The 15049-nt window shown below is 39.5% G+C and overlaps 1 protein-coding gene across 1 annotated transcript; it reads right to left on the bottom strand.

Moving 5' to 3' along the window:
• Nucleotides 1–2405: 2405 nt before the first annotated feature.
• Nucleotides 2406–14435, bottom strand: LOC309878621 (astacin-like metalloendopeptidase; the record flags this gene model as incomplete). Its single annotated transcript, XM_082761370.1, has 13 exons — nt 2406–2485; nt 3115–3340; nt 3753–3868; nt 4727–4854; nt 6022–6106; nt 6233–6411; nt 7224–7341; nt 7968–8102; nt 9142–9213; nt 10179–10203; nt 10913–10929; nt 14110–14134; nt 14367–14435. The coding sequence occupies 13 exons, from the start codon at nt 14433–14435 to the stop codon at nt 2406–2408; spliced, it is 1275 nt and encodes a 424-aa protein (XP_082617496.1).
• Between the last annotated feature and the right edge of the window lie 614 nt (nt 14436–15049).

The raw sequence follows: 15049 nt of genomic DNA, 5'->3' as shown, positions 1-15049 counted from the left end.
AATGCAGGCAGCATATCATGGCGCAGGCCTTATGAACACAGCTATGCTTCCTTGTGAGTATCTCCACCTACATGCCAAAGCTCTTTGAAAACCATTGAAATTCCACTGCCATAAAATCTTGAGGGGTAAATAGCACACTACCTGCTTGCAAGTTGCAAATGTCCATGCTCATCGAAGTCTGTCATTCCTGACAAAAGAAAGAGATTTTGCTCCATGAAGCTTTCATAAAAGCTAATAAGCCAGTAAATGGGCACTTTTCCTTGGAAACTCTCCAAACTCCTTCATGTACTAGGGTTTCTTTAAGCAGACGTTGTCTTTTCTGGCATTCATTTTTCAGAAGTTTGGTGCCAGATCCTGTTTAAGCCACGGAAAAAAAAAAAAAAAAAGAATCTGTAAAGCTGTGTATAAAGGTATCTATGGGGATGTCACTATAAAAATAATAATAATAATAAAATATCATTATGATGGAGGCCCATGCAGAAATCTCAGAAGAGAAATACAAGACTGAAAAGGCATTTAAGTATAGTCTGAAAAATATGTTGACAGAGAACTGAGACCTCTGCTTTTAGAAGGTGCACTCCTGACTGAAGTACATGAAAATTGTGTATCTTAAGTGTTCCATACAGATCAATGGTTTTTGTTTGTTTTTCATTTTGTATTTCCATACAAAAACCAGCCCTTATTACTTATATCAGAAATAACAAAATTGGTCCTCACCAAACCACCAGTAAATTCTTGCTTTGTGGTATTGTTTCCTCCACTTTGTTTTGTAGGGGCTCGGGAATCACAGCAGTCAAATATTTTTCTCTAGAACTGCATTTTTAACAATATTCCAGAAAGACTACTTCTTATATGATGTACTGATAGCAACACGTAAGTGCTAAGAAGTACAAGTAGAATAACTAGAAGCTGAACCTATGTTCCAATGTCTTAAGAACTAAAGAAATGTCTGTTTTAAAGCAGACTCAAAATTCCTGTCTTCAGAGGCATTTGCACAGCCATTTGTCACTGTGGATGAGGAATCAATCTTCAATGGGGTTAAGGTTTCTCTAACTTTAAAGAAGTGGCCAATCCTTCATCAAATATAAACACAGAGCAAGCTTTGAGCAAACTCTTGTAAATGCATTCTCTTTGGTTCCTCCTTTAACAAAAGAAAATAAATCAATAACTTGCTGTATAAACCTTACTTGTAGTTCAAGTTAATTTCCCACTGTTCTTTTCTAGAATTCTATTTCTGTACAAAAGTTCCAAGGTTCCTAGCATTACAGAATAAGAACAGGAAAAGCATTTGCCTTTTTTCAGACCTGCACATGCAAGTGTTATATGCTAAGGTTACTCATATGTTTAACTATCTCTACAGGAGTAAAATATTGGCCTATTTTGCTCTCAGATCTGTTAGAAAAAAACAAAGTGTCATTACATACAATGACTAAGAAATGAGCTTCCCAGGGGCTCTGCCAATCTTACAGCTCTCTCCTTGAGAGATCAGAACAGGAAAGTTTAGTTTCTTGCCTCACAAAAGATTTGTTCCCTGAACTGAAGAAGTGCATGAACTCTGGCAGCATTATCTAGTTCAGCTCTTATCCTGCCACAGGCTTAACTGTGTCCGTGCAGTAAAAATGGCTTCTGGATTAAAAAGCACCCTTAGGTGGTCCCTGCCTACCAGAACTGTACAAGGAACACTGCAATAGGGTGTATTGATATTTTATGGCAACAATTTTGTCATATCTGTCTTTCTTGTGATTTAAGGATGTAATGGGATCACTTAAGAGAGATGTCATTTTTGGAAGCTAGAATGTTAGGCTAGGAAAAGAGGCTGTTTCTAGGACATTCTTTCATGCTGAAGACCGTGGAGAATAGAAAGCCAATTTGTAAAGTTACAGCTGGTCTCTTCAGCTGTCTAAACCTATGATAACATCTTTATGATACTCTTAAGAGATACCTCTGGCTGAATGAAGGGTGCTAAGAAGTAAGACAACATTGATATTGTGTGAGGCTGGAAGGGACTACTGGAAAATAGAAATGGAAACTTTTTTTTTATGAAGCTTTTTATTAAATTGTTAAATAGAAGGAGGTAATAACTTAACTGTGCAGATGAAAGGGGGAGTATACCAGATGTATAGAATTCATACATTTGTATGGCTTGGGGAATAAACTTTCTCAGGAAGGTGAAGACTTCGATTCTTAATAGAATTAAATTTCATACTGATCCAAGCCAAGATAGGAGCAAAGTTGGAAATGCATAATTTCAATATTCACAGAATAGATTCTTCTCCATTAAGTCAGTTGTGGCTGCTAGGTTTTCTTTGGATCCTTACTGTAAGTGAAATGAGACAATGTTTAGCTTTCAGAGCTCTCTGAACAAACAGTAGTATCTCTAAAGAATGTAAAAGTTAAATCACGTTTTATCCAAAAACTGGGATCATTTTGTAGTCAATGACACAAGTGGCATGATGATTTTTCCTCTTTTTCTTTCCTTCCATAGCTACAATTGACAGAAATAGATACTATACAGAGTCACCATTACTGTGGTAACTTAATTGTATGTTTGTGACACTAGTCATTAATTAAACAGAACTGAAAAGAATGTGTTTTAGGTGAGTATGTTCATGGATCCTGACCACGGAAATACTGCCTCTTTTCTTGCCATTGGGCTGGGTGACCTGGCTTACCACAAATCTTTCTTTCCCTCTGAACTGTTTGACTAGAAACTGTATATTTTCTTTCAGAAGAGCAATATATTTAAATACTGCATTATGATTTATTCTCATCCTATTGTGCTAGTAACCCTAGCTGTAGGTTTAAACTGATCATATCCTTAATGGTGCATGCTTTGGAATGGTGTGTATCTGAAAGGCAAGGCAAACTGTGAAATCTGGGAATCACCTGGCTGACAGTTTGTCCTGAGCATGGCCTCATCTTTCTGAATGAATAAATGGCACTAGTGTAGGACTGATCCATTAGATCAAAAGCAAGGCAGGAAGTGATGGGTCTCATAGATACCATTTCCTCAACAGTGTTTCCAAAAGACATGTGAAGAGGAAGGTAGAACACTTGTTGACTTGACATAGATTATTTTTCTTTCTCCACCATTCTCCCTGTTCTCAGACCTACCAGAAGTAAAGGTGGCTTGGAAACCAGAAGCTGTACCAGCACCATCTGTGACAAACTCTACGAGCATAAGATTGCTAGAAGCAACTACATCCGTGGGTATCTTTGATCCACAGGTTTTGTCCATTAAAACTGCAGAAGACTTGCTGGATCCATCATAAACTTTAACATAATCACCCTGACAGCCTCTGGTTTTCTGCAGCTCAAAGGCACGGAAATGCAGGGAAATCTGGAAGGGAAGAAAAACCAGGCCAAACACATATGAGAGTTCTTTCATGGAGTGTCCTTTAAACCAGACAGAATCCAAGCTGTAGCCAAGCCCAAACTGGTACTGCTTGCCCTGCCTTGCCTCTCATCCCCTGAAGATGCAGGATTCAGATCTAATGGGCCTCTAATTGAATGCTCCCATGTTCAGGCTGCTTAGAGTTTTTCAAAACTATTGGAGTTTTTCAAAACCACATTTCTGCAGTTGTTTTGGCCTGTACCTGGCTTAAGGACACAAAGAAGTACAGACTAGTTTGAAATCTTTCCCATGAAAAAGATGTTATATGGCAACTGTTATGCAGATAAAGAGCAAAATGCTTAACAAAGAAAGATATAAGTCCAACCATGTTCCAATACCATTATTAACTCATGATTACCTTTCTCGATCGGGTACGGATAAGCCAGACACAGTTGGTGTTATCTGAGTAATTTCTTGGATGGTTGGCAGATTTCAGTGACCCAAATGCTGCATCGATAATAGTGCTACAGCGACCTGAGGGAGAAACAATGTTTAGTTCAGCACCAGGCATACAGAAACTTCCACTCACTTAAAATTGTAATCTCTCCAGAATGTAAAAGTCTCGATTTTCTGATAAGGCAGCATCATTTCAGGGGACTGGTACACTAAAGAATATCAGAGGTTTCATTTTGATGCATTTGGTCACATGGTTTTCCACTGATACAAGGAAGTCAAGTGGTGTGAGAAGAATCAAAAAATTATGGTGTCTCTGCAATACCTAAATTCTAAGTTTAGGAGGAGGACTTGGGCTTTTCTCTGTGCAAGGGATAATACTTTATTCATCATGTTTTTTACCTTTGAAGAAATTTCTCTGATTGTATCAGAGAATTTCTTCAAGCAGAGGTTAAATTTAAGGAGTAGAAAATACATACACATTTAGAATGACAATTTAAACATTTGAAAACTATTAGGCTAGAGCTGCACATCATGAAACTGTTTCAGTTCAAAAGAGTGTAACAACTCTTTTTTTTCCGTCTCAGGTCTTAAATACAAACTGCAATGAGGGACAGAGATGTCTGACTTTTTGTGGGGTTTATCATTGTCTCTTGAGCCCTAACAAACCTGATGACTCCAGTGAAGCATATGACATGGTATGCAGATAAGCCATTGCCACAGTAGCCACATATGCCAAAAAATAACATTTCACTAATCACAATATGCCTCCAGCTTCACCTTTGTGTTCTCTCCTGGAGTGACCATAATGGGTACTGTAGATTTAGGAGAGTAGTCTCATAGTCTTTGATGAGAAGCTGCTGCCAATGCAGACTGCCCAAACACCTCTGTCAAGGAGCTGAGTATCCTCAGAGGAAAGGGTGGCTTTGAGGCACTTACTGCAATTGTAAAGCTTGTTGATTTTGGCCACGTCCATGTTGCTCAGTCCCTGCCTCTGTCCAATATGTACTGCTCCATCAGGGATTGGTACAATAGTTGCTTTGCCAGTGGTATTAGTGAATGTGTATCTGAAAAAAAAAAAAAAAGAAAAAAAAGTTATTGAAGTAAAATTACTTCTTTCAGGATTTAATGGCACAATCTACGTGCTTTAGAGGGAGAACAATTGTATGCAAGTTTCCTAAATCCCATCTGAAAACTGGATTGTTCTTCTGGCCAATTCTTGACACTTGTTCCAGCAGCTAGGAATGGGGAAATCTCCTGTGCAAGAAGAATGGAACTTGCAAACCATGTTTGCTTGCTGCCACATAATACAAGAAGGCCACCAACCTATGCTGTTTGGAGAGCTAAATTTAAAACAAGCTCATCAGTTACCTTTGCTATTGTTTTGAAATTTTATTAAATATGAAATAACCCAGGGATAACAAACTATCTTAATCCCAAACTCATCCTTGAAAAAAATTCAAGCAAACCTCCAAGCCCTAGACATGGTGGCTGGGGAGTAAAAGCACTGTTGTCACATACATTATGAAGGTGTTTAAGGTTCTAAAGTCCCACAAGAGGGTGCTAATAAAGAAATTATTGGAGGGGCAAGTCAGCCCTTTCTTCTAATAGAAAAACAAAATAAAATAGAAAACAACCTTTGGCTGCCTCTGCATTAATTTATTTACATTTGTGCACAGATTTACTTCACCATGATCTTAGACTGATAATATTAAACAAATAACACTAATTAGATTGCTGTTTAAATGATCTGCAGTGTTAATACCACTTCAGAAAACTATTTTTAGCCTAGAACCCCAGTATATTAGGTGCTAGAGTAACAGAGGAAAAAAGACAGCTCTCCCTAACACACTTATTGGCGGTTGATGGCTTGCAGACCTCTTCTTGGCTATATAATCCTTTTCTTCAGATGGCAAAGGAGGAACTCTACTCTGAGGCTGCTTTCTTTGTTGCTATGATTAACAGTGCTATTCAAATAAGTTTGATTAGGAAGTCCAGCAGTAAGCAGATGCCCTCCTTTGCCACGTTCCCAGCTGTGAGTGACTCCTTAAAGAAAGCTAAAGGATAGTGAATTAATCATGGGGAATGGCTTATCTGAACTGACTTACACTGGTTTTCTCAGAGGGGGAAACAGGGAAGCTATTCCCCATTAGTAGTAGGACAGAGTTTTTACAGAAGTTAGTTCTAATGTGAGATTTGAGTTCCAACAAGAGCAATGTCACGCTGCTACTTACGGGCCATAGTGCATTACTGAAGAATAGTCATATGGAAGACCCAGGTTGTTCGAGTTTTCAAATTTCTTGAAGTCTGGTCTGTCAGCTGTAATATAAGATACTGTTCTTAGAGTATGCTTCTTATCCAATCCCTTCAGGGAGCAAGGAGGAGTTGGAAACAGCAGGACATATCTACTCTACTGTCTACACTGAGGAAATCAAAAGTACTTACCTGGGCTGATGTACTCCCACATGATCTTTACATATTTATCCCTGTCACTTCGAGAATGTTCATGCAAAAATCCCAGGGCATGGTCCAGTTCATGCTGAATGATTCCTTTCCACATGCATCCTCCTTTCATTACAGAAACAGTCTGTCCACCTCCTACTTTTCCATAGTTGGACCAGCAGCTGAGAGAGGCATTGAACACCAACAGAGGACTTATGGGATTTTTATTGTCAGGCAAAGGGACATTACAGAGAATCTTGTTTCACTTACGTGTTGTGGGAATGAAATGATTACTTCCTGTCCACTGGGATAGTCAGTGTCTACAGAAAGGCAAAACTGACTATGTTGTACAAAACAACAGTCAGTATGGTCATCACTAAAGATTCCTGAAAGACCTTCATTAGCACAAAGGCTCCTGCATGGTGACCTTCTATACGCAGGGATTTTAACTCCCTAGAAATAACCGTTTTTAATCTGAATGACTGAATCCTATATCAGAGCTGGAACTAAGATGAATAGCACTTAAAAGCTGGCAGATGTTAAACAATTCTCTCACAGACTCAAATTCTGACCTTGACAATCAACTGTATGTCTGATTCAGAGAACTGTTTATTTCAGAAATTGGAATTGATTTTGCCTTTGCAAGAACTACAGTAGCTTGTTATATGTTGTGTTCAAGTATGCATTATGTATACGTGTATATAATGTATGTATTTATACATATATGTATATATATAAAACACCACACAGAAAACATGAGCTAAGGCATGTTCTCCACCTTAAGGGTGTTTTTCTATGGTCTGAGTCACTTCAGTTTCTCTGCTGACTCACTGAAGTAAATGCTGGGTCCTTGCACTTGCAGGATACCTTGCACTGTGATAAAACATAAAGTTTCTTCTCCAAATCAACATCTCTTTCCTCTCTAAGTCACACAAAGTAGTGAAGAATTGAAAAGCAATACAGAAACAACTTGTTCATTTGTCTTTGAACTTACCCATCAGCAGATTTAATGCTGAGGTAGTCACGTTCTGTCTTGCGCTTCACAAAATTAATACAAGTCAGTGTTTCGAATTCTGCCATAGCTTCCTGAATCCCTCTTATGTGGCTCTCCTCTGGAGAAGAAAAGGTTAATTTTGGGGGTCACAAAGAATAATAACAGGTGCCATTAAAATCTCATGTGTGCACAAAAGCAGGGTAAATGAGGGACACAAATATTAGCCTAGTCTCTTTGTTGCTTCTTGCTTGTTAATTAATTTCATTTAAGATATTACAGCCTGGCATGAGATTATCCAGATCCACGTCCACATGGATTCAGGTGGGAGCCCTTTTCTCTTAACAACTTGTTTTAAATTATAGGGGTGATTGTTGTTCTAGCTGCTGATTGTGCACTTGCAGGCAGCTATGGGAAGCTATTTTGCTAATGAAAAGTAGGCCATTCAAACCACACCACAATAGGCATAAAGGCAGGTATTCTGGCAGATACTATCAGAGAACGTGATCACTGTTGTCTTCAAGAGACCAGACACAAAATATTATGGATGCAAACTACTCAAGGAAATTTGATCTCTTTTTTTTTCTGCTTGTGTCTTTGTATTTAAAATTAATCTGTGCTTGCATAGCACAAATAAACCCTTAGAATAGATTTCATCACTGTAGCCGCTGGAAGCAGGTTTCTATCTGAAGCTTATTGGATAAATTCCATTCATATATATATATATATATGGAAATTTACACCCACCATAAGTAGGATCCAAGACATAGGGAATACGAACAATCCCATCGCTGGACTGGGGCCAGTAGCAATTGCGACAGTTGATGGCACTGCGGCTCCTCTGTGGGACTATGTCACCTTCTTGCAAGTACCGAGAGCAGTCTGTGGCAAAAAAAAAGGGTGGAAGTACCTGAGCCATAGACTGCTGGGAGCTGTCTAGGGCACACTTGGTAAAGTGTCACTCTATGTGTCCTCCTGAAAGCTTATTTTCCTAAGCTTCTGCTCCTGGTCAACATTGGAAGTGGGGTATTGGACATTATTTGCTTCCCTACTTTTCCCTGAAGTGTCCTTAGCTAAGTGACAGGTGAGAAGCACCAGCTCAGTTGGGTAGGGTTTCAGGCAAGACAAGGTAGGTCTGAAAGCAGTTCAAGCAGTAAGAGGAATGCTGTACTTTGGTACTATTTCTTCACCACATTGTCACACTGAGTGAGTGCCCTGGAAAGGTGCTGGGCAAAGGCAGGAGGAAAGTAAGGAAACCCAGGAAGGCAAGAGTACAGAGGGACAAATCAAAAACAGTGTTTCTGTCTTAGAAAACTGTAGAAGTCTTTGCTGTCCGTTTCTACAGACAGGAGTAGAGCTTCATGAATGACCACATTTTCCCCTCACCAAAGGAGAAAATACAAGAAAGAGAAGCCGATAAAAAGTGGCAAATATTTTTGGAAGTATCAAGAAACAGTAAGTCTAGAGCAGGAAGCCTGGAACTGGCCATCTAGGAGTCTGTTCTACAAAACCATATGGTGACTGAATGCATGTATTACTTTCATTCAGCAGAAAGGTAGTTAAATAATAAAACAACCATATAACCAAGTTCTCTTTTTATGTCCAAAGAAGGACCAAGATGTTGAGAGCTAAAGCTGAAGAAGCTGCCTGCATAGTTCAGTTGTGTCTACATCTGGTATCAACTTCAGTATTGACAAGATAGATTTAGGATACCATAGGGCTTCATCAGACTGCACAAAGAATTTGTGGCCAGTTTCTGAGGGTTTCTTACATTTATATCAGTAAGATAGGAAAAAATGTTTGCACAGATTGTGGTAAGATACTGTATCTCCCCCATTGCCCCCTCACCAGCCCCCCAGCCCCCCTCCAAAATACTAACAATCAGAGAGACCCAGTAGAAGCAGGGCTTTGATGGTATTACCTTTGTTAACTTTCAGAATTCTGTTAAAAATAACTTCATCCTCAGAGTCTGTCTCTACAGGTGATGGAGATTCTGTGCAGAAAATACAGAGAATCACTTTGTCATTCCCGAGGGAAAAATGAATCCTGATTTTTAATCTGACAAGTTTCCAGGCACTCTTTTTGCTCTGGTCCAAATTACAGTCATGCAGTCAAACTCATGGAGTCTATTTATGTGTTGGCATGGTGTTCAGTCATGTAGATATTTGCTCAGGGACATAATCTTGTGAACCTCCCAACAGCAGTGGTTGTTTTGGCATCAATCCAGTCCCGAGAGCCATTCCTTTTTGATCTTTCTCTCTCTCTACCTTTGTTTTTTAGTCACTGTATTCTCAGGAATGGTCCTTCAGCTCTTCTGAGTCTGTTTTGTCCTGCTTGGACAGCAGGCAATTCCAGCTGGCAATTCCCCTTGTCTTCATGGCTCCCTCTGTGTGCTCAGACAGCACAGCTTTCCTTCTGCGTGCACACATCACACTCATCCCTCAACATATCAGGAGCAAAATTTGATGGAAAGCATTCCTGCTGCTTACTGCTGGGTACACTCTTCTTGAAAAACCCTTGAAACCAATGAAATCAGGACTTAATTCCTATTCCATGATTGAGACTGAGGTCCCCAGACAAGCCCAGCATCAGAGACTTTTGAGCCTCACAGAAGTAAAATCAGCTGAATCTGAGCATCATGCTATGAGTCTTGACATCCATGAACAGCACAGGCAGATGGCTTCTGCGCTTCCTTTAACCTTCAGAAGTGACTTAAGTCAATATATTATCTAAGCAGAACCATTTTTAGCAAAATTAACACCTGAGATTGTTATCAAGGCTGGGCAATTGGCCACAACCAAGAGACTCTACTTTACATAAATTATTATGGTTAATACATTCATTTAAAATTTCTTCCCAGAGATTATTTTGTGTTAATCATGTGCTATTTTCTGGAGTAACTGGGTAGCTAACAATCAGTATATCCTAGCAAACACTTAAATTTAGAATAATACATACCATATATTTCTTCTTCTGTAGTAACCTAGGAGGATGAAACATAAGTATTATCTCACAATTAACAGTATAACATAAATATGAAACAAATTAACATGCAAAGGATCAAAAGTGTTTGGGCTACTGTTTTGTGTATCTTTCAGTAGTGCAGTCCTGAGGTCTTATTTACTGTACCATGTGTAAAAAAAATACTACCACATGTGGTAGATATTTTTCTTTGATGTACTTTCGTATGTATGGATATCATAAAGCAAATTGGCATAGGAGATTCAGGAAATGCAATTTGAAGCATGTAGCGAGTTTCATAGCTTCATTCATGTCCCTGATGGTAGAGTACAAAGCTGATGAAATCTCTTATGAAATCCTCCCAGTATCATCTCACAACAGTGGTGAAAGGCCATGGCATTTACTGCTTGTAGGGAACTGTGGGGCTGGTACCTAGCTGTGGAGGTCATGTTAGTAGCAAAACAAATTGCCATACTCCCTTTGCCTAGTAGAAATAAAAAACAGTTTTGAATTTTCTCTATAACCACAAAGAAGGCAAAAGCTTCCTGGGATTTTGGCCATATTTGGGCATTTTGGAACGACAAATGAGATACAGATGGAAACTGCACACTCTGGTACATTGTTGATCTGGAAAGACTTCCTGCACAGATGGGGATATGGATGAGTAGATGAGTCTTGAAGTCAATGGTGGACCCCAAAGTTAACAAAGGAGCTGATTTAGTTGTCCTCACCTGAGTAGGTTCTGTTGCTGCAAAAAGCAAGGAAGAAAAAGACAAGCAAAAAGAGCAAATTAGATTCTGAATGCAACTTCACAGCACCGGTCTCAATAGCACAGGTCTCCTCACCCATGGCAATGCCTTTGGCAGGTGCCTTTGCTTGGAGAGGTAAGAGGGTGCACTAACTGATGCATATGCACAGAAATTCAATTGAGGTTTAGACAAACACCTACGAAACTGTTCCATGTTCAGGAACAGAATCCTGGTCATTAACTGTATAAGAATCAGCAAAGCATTTTTCAGCGTCAGTGTGAAAAATGTCAAAGGAAACTAGGGACAAAAATCTGTTTTGTTCCCAGATTCCACTGGAACAGGTGCAGGCTAACCAGCTCAACAATCCTCTCTGGTTTCACAGTGTCAAAGAGGAAAGTTATAAAATGGGATGAAGGCTATAATTTAGCACCAGGCAAATAATCTTGGCTTCAGTATGCACCTGACAGCAGCTTGTAACTATCCTAACATGACTTTCTAGTGTGGCATCTTCTTATTTCTGCCAAAAGTCAGTTTCTAGATACCAGCATAGAAGGGAAAATCTGATATATATATTTCTGAAGAGAAACTTCATTGTTATAGCATCATAAGAGTACAGAAATTGAAAGGTCCTCCAAAGGTCATCCAGTTTGTGTGCTTTCCCTAAGGCAGAAGCAGTTTTATCTATGTTATTCCTGAACACAGTTTGCTTGACCTGTTCTTAAGTATGATGGATATGCCGCACACCTTTCTGGCAATCTCTTCCATGTTGCTAATAATCACACCTGTATTTGTCAAAATTTAAAACCACTATTAATTTTCTACCCACCACCAACACAGACAACACTTGTGCAAATAGTTCTCATATCTCTAAGCCCATCCTTAACTTTCTGAGCATGTGTTTTCAACAGAAGATGTGGAGGATGCCAAGCTGTCACACCTTGCAGCACCTTTCCTTTTCACAGCTTCCATTGACCTAAGTGGTTACTGCCCAAAAGTAGGTGGACTTCTTCCTATTCAGAGTAGGTCTAGAACCTGCAGAAGAATTGCTTTGATTGAGCCAAAAATTCTTAAATCTGCCTTTTCAGACTGTTACTTCAATTGCATGCTAAAGAAACTCCACTATGATAACTTCTATTTATTATGCAGAAGTTTAGTCATTTCCCAGGAGCTGCAACAGAGAGGTCTATGGCATCTAAAAATTTATTCAGGAAAGTGCATTTTTGAGGTAGGTTGACCAAATTCAAAATTTATGCACACAAGAGGCATTAGAATAATTGACTAGTCAAAGTCTGTGGAAATTAGGCTCCAGATTCCTAGGCACATACAGCCCAGGACCCCTTTTTAAAGCTCAAGTGAGACATTGTAGAAGGCATCTGCTATGTGCCTCATCAAATGAGTATCTGGTGTGATACAGATTTCAAAATGTTGCAGTTCAAGTTTTCCCTGCACTGTAGATACTGAAAGGTGGCACAAAAAGCAGTAACAATGGTAAATTAAAACTCACTGTATGTGTTTGGCCCATTAACCCTGCCATTTTGAGTTCCAACAAGCATGTCCCTCCACTGGCTTCAAATTTACTGAACATTAATTTTGCATGCCTTTGCTTCCATGCCATAAATGACATCTCAAAAGAATTGCTCAGTTTTCATCAGTCACTGCCTTGTTCTGAGTATGTCAAGCAACTCTTTCTAAGGCCTCTTCCTTTTGTAGCATGTCACCCCTGACTTGGCAGTTTCTTGTTGTAGTTAAGGTTTTATTTCCATTGACATTTGCTGGAAATCTGCAATGACCCCATTCTATTTTTCAAAATGACAAAAGCTGTTCTGTTAAGCCCATACTATTCATTTTCTATCTCAGCACAATGCAAAGCTTTCTCCAACACCTGATGTACCTTTTTCTCATTGCTGCATCAAGGCAGGTAAGGACACAAATAAGTGGCTGAGCTTTTTCCTAATGCTCAGTTTAAAGGAAAAGTATCAAAATACAATGTTAGAATGTACTTTTCAAGCCTGTCAAAGCACAGCTGAATTAACCTAACAAACCACACCCAGAAAGTACATGCATGTAGCGCACATCTGTGTGAAAGCACATCTGCATTCAGCCCGATAGCAAATTGGGAAACATAAAAGTACTTTCAGGTGCACTAAAGTTGTCACTCAGCAGCGAATTAGTCTTATGTATTATCACCTATATTTACCCACAGTGGTGAAATTCAAGACTATATGTCTTTTATACCCTTCTGACCTTTTCCATTTTTTCTGTGTTGTGACACAGTGAAGTCAAAGCTTCTTCTCAATATTGTGCAGCCCAGGATTACAGGAGGAGCCACTCAGACACACAGCTCTTGAGTCTGCTCTGACTCAGACCTTTCATCTGTCTATACTATAAGTAAAATTGATTGCTCAACAATTTTGTGTACCACAACACATACACTGCTGATGACATGCAGGTGCTTTCACTGCTGCAGCTCTGCTTTTGTTCCTCTTTCCCGAGGCCTCTTTGGCAGCCCCATTCTTCAGCTGTACAACTGTATGTAGCTACATCACTGGCAGCATCACAAATCAGCTTGTCATTTGTTTCAGGATCTACTATGCTACACAGAAGCGCACCTACAAAACATGGGGTTCTCTCCATAGTACAGATCTTACCTCTATTTCCCTGTTCCTCACTAAGTATGAGCAGCATAGAGCTTCTTCCTTAAAATCTTTTGTTCTGCTGCTGCTGCTCCCAGACAGACCCTTGTATCTTGTCACCATTGCTAGAATCCTTGAAATCTTGACAGACTGCCTTAGCTTTTTCTACCCTGAAGAAGCTCTGCTTTGCACTCTGCTTTTGAATCTTAATTTCCCCTTACTTCAGATTTTTTTATTCATTCCATAAAGACATTGGGAAGCCATGCAATTTGTAATAATAACTCTCTTCAAAATACATAACCTAGTAAGTAGGCAAACAAAAAAACATACTCTCGCTAAGTCCCTCATACATACAATGTAGTGGCATGTTTGTTTCTGGCAGTATAACGTCTGTAGTTACATTTCTAGCTAGTAAAAACTGCATATCTCAAAGTATTACTGAAACTACATTATTTGCATCAGCTAATGCCCAGGCTTCAAGATTGCTGCTACGTAATTTATTTGATACATGGTCAAGAATTAAAATACAATATAAAACCTACTTACTTGCTGTACTGTTTCCAGAGTTGTCCTGCAAAATCAATAGGTAAAAGGTGTTAATTTTCCATAGCTCATAAATGCAGCAACAATAGCATCAAAACGAGGTCAAAAAGAGGAGCTAAAGTAATAGATTGTCTTCATATAGCACTATATTACTACCATTTTTCTTGTGGGAAAATCATCAAAATGGGTTTCCACAGCTTCACTCCAGGAAGAAAATGCCAATTAGAAGAAAGAGCGGGGCAGCATGGAGCTGCTCTCACCTGAATAGGGAAGCCCAGGGTAGTGTGAAGCAGAAATGCGGTGAAGACTAGGAACATTTTCAGATCCATTCTCCAGTTCTGACAGACCATCAGTGCTTGTCCTTATCTCTTCCCCTTCCAGGAGCACTGCTGCTAGATATACCAGTAGAGCCTGCTCTGCCAGGGCTCAAAAAATCTTCACCAGCCAATGAGGATCCAGGCAGGAAGCAAGCTTCTTTTGTAGCCTCAAGAGCCAATTTAGCCTCAAGGCATCCCAGTGCTGCACTACTGCTGTCAGGGTGATCTATAGCATCCCTTGTCTTCATATGGCCATTCACACTGCTCTGGACCTGGATCAGACTCGTGTTTGTGCTGCCATGCACTTTCTCTGCTTCTTGGAGGAGTTTTCCTTAAGTGTTCAGTTTAACTGGTGCCACCTGGGAAGCCCTGGATTGCTTTCTGGAGTAATTCTGGAGATTTCTGATGGTGGGTGATTTTTTCTTTATGTCACAGGAAGCACAGAAGGCCATGACAGTATTATGCTGCTTTGGAGCATGTAAGAAATCCCTGTTCAGTGTGGTCATGTCCATATCTTCCCTGAGTAGTTTTCCTTCATGTTCTCAGCTTATAGATCTACAAGTAGAATTTCTGTTTTTTCCACTGTTTCCTGATATTATAGGAACTCCATAATTTCTGTCAGTCTG

The sequence above is a fragment of the Aythya marila genome (genome assembly GCF_965140915.1).
Source record: "Aythya marila genome assembly, chromosome: 5".
NCBI lineage: Eukaryota > Metazoa > Chordata > Aves > Anseriformes > Anatidae > Aythya > Aythya marila.
The sequence above is the reverse complement of the archived record's forward strand: the minus strand, read 5'-3'. Positions and strand labels throughout refer to the sequence as shown.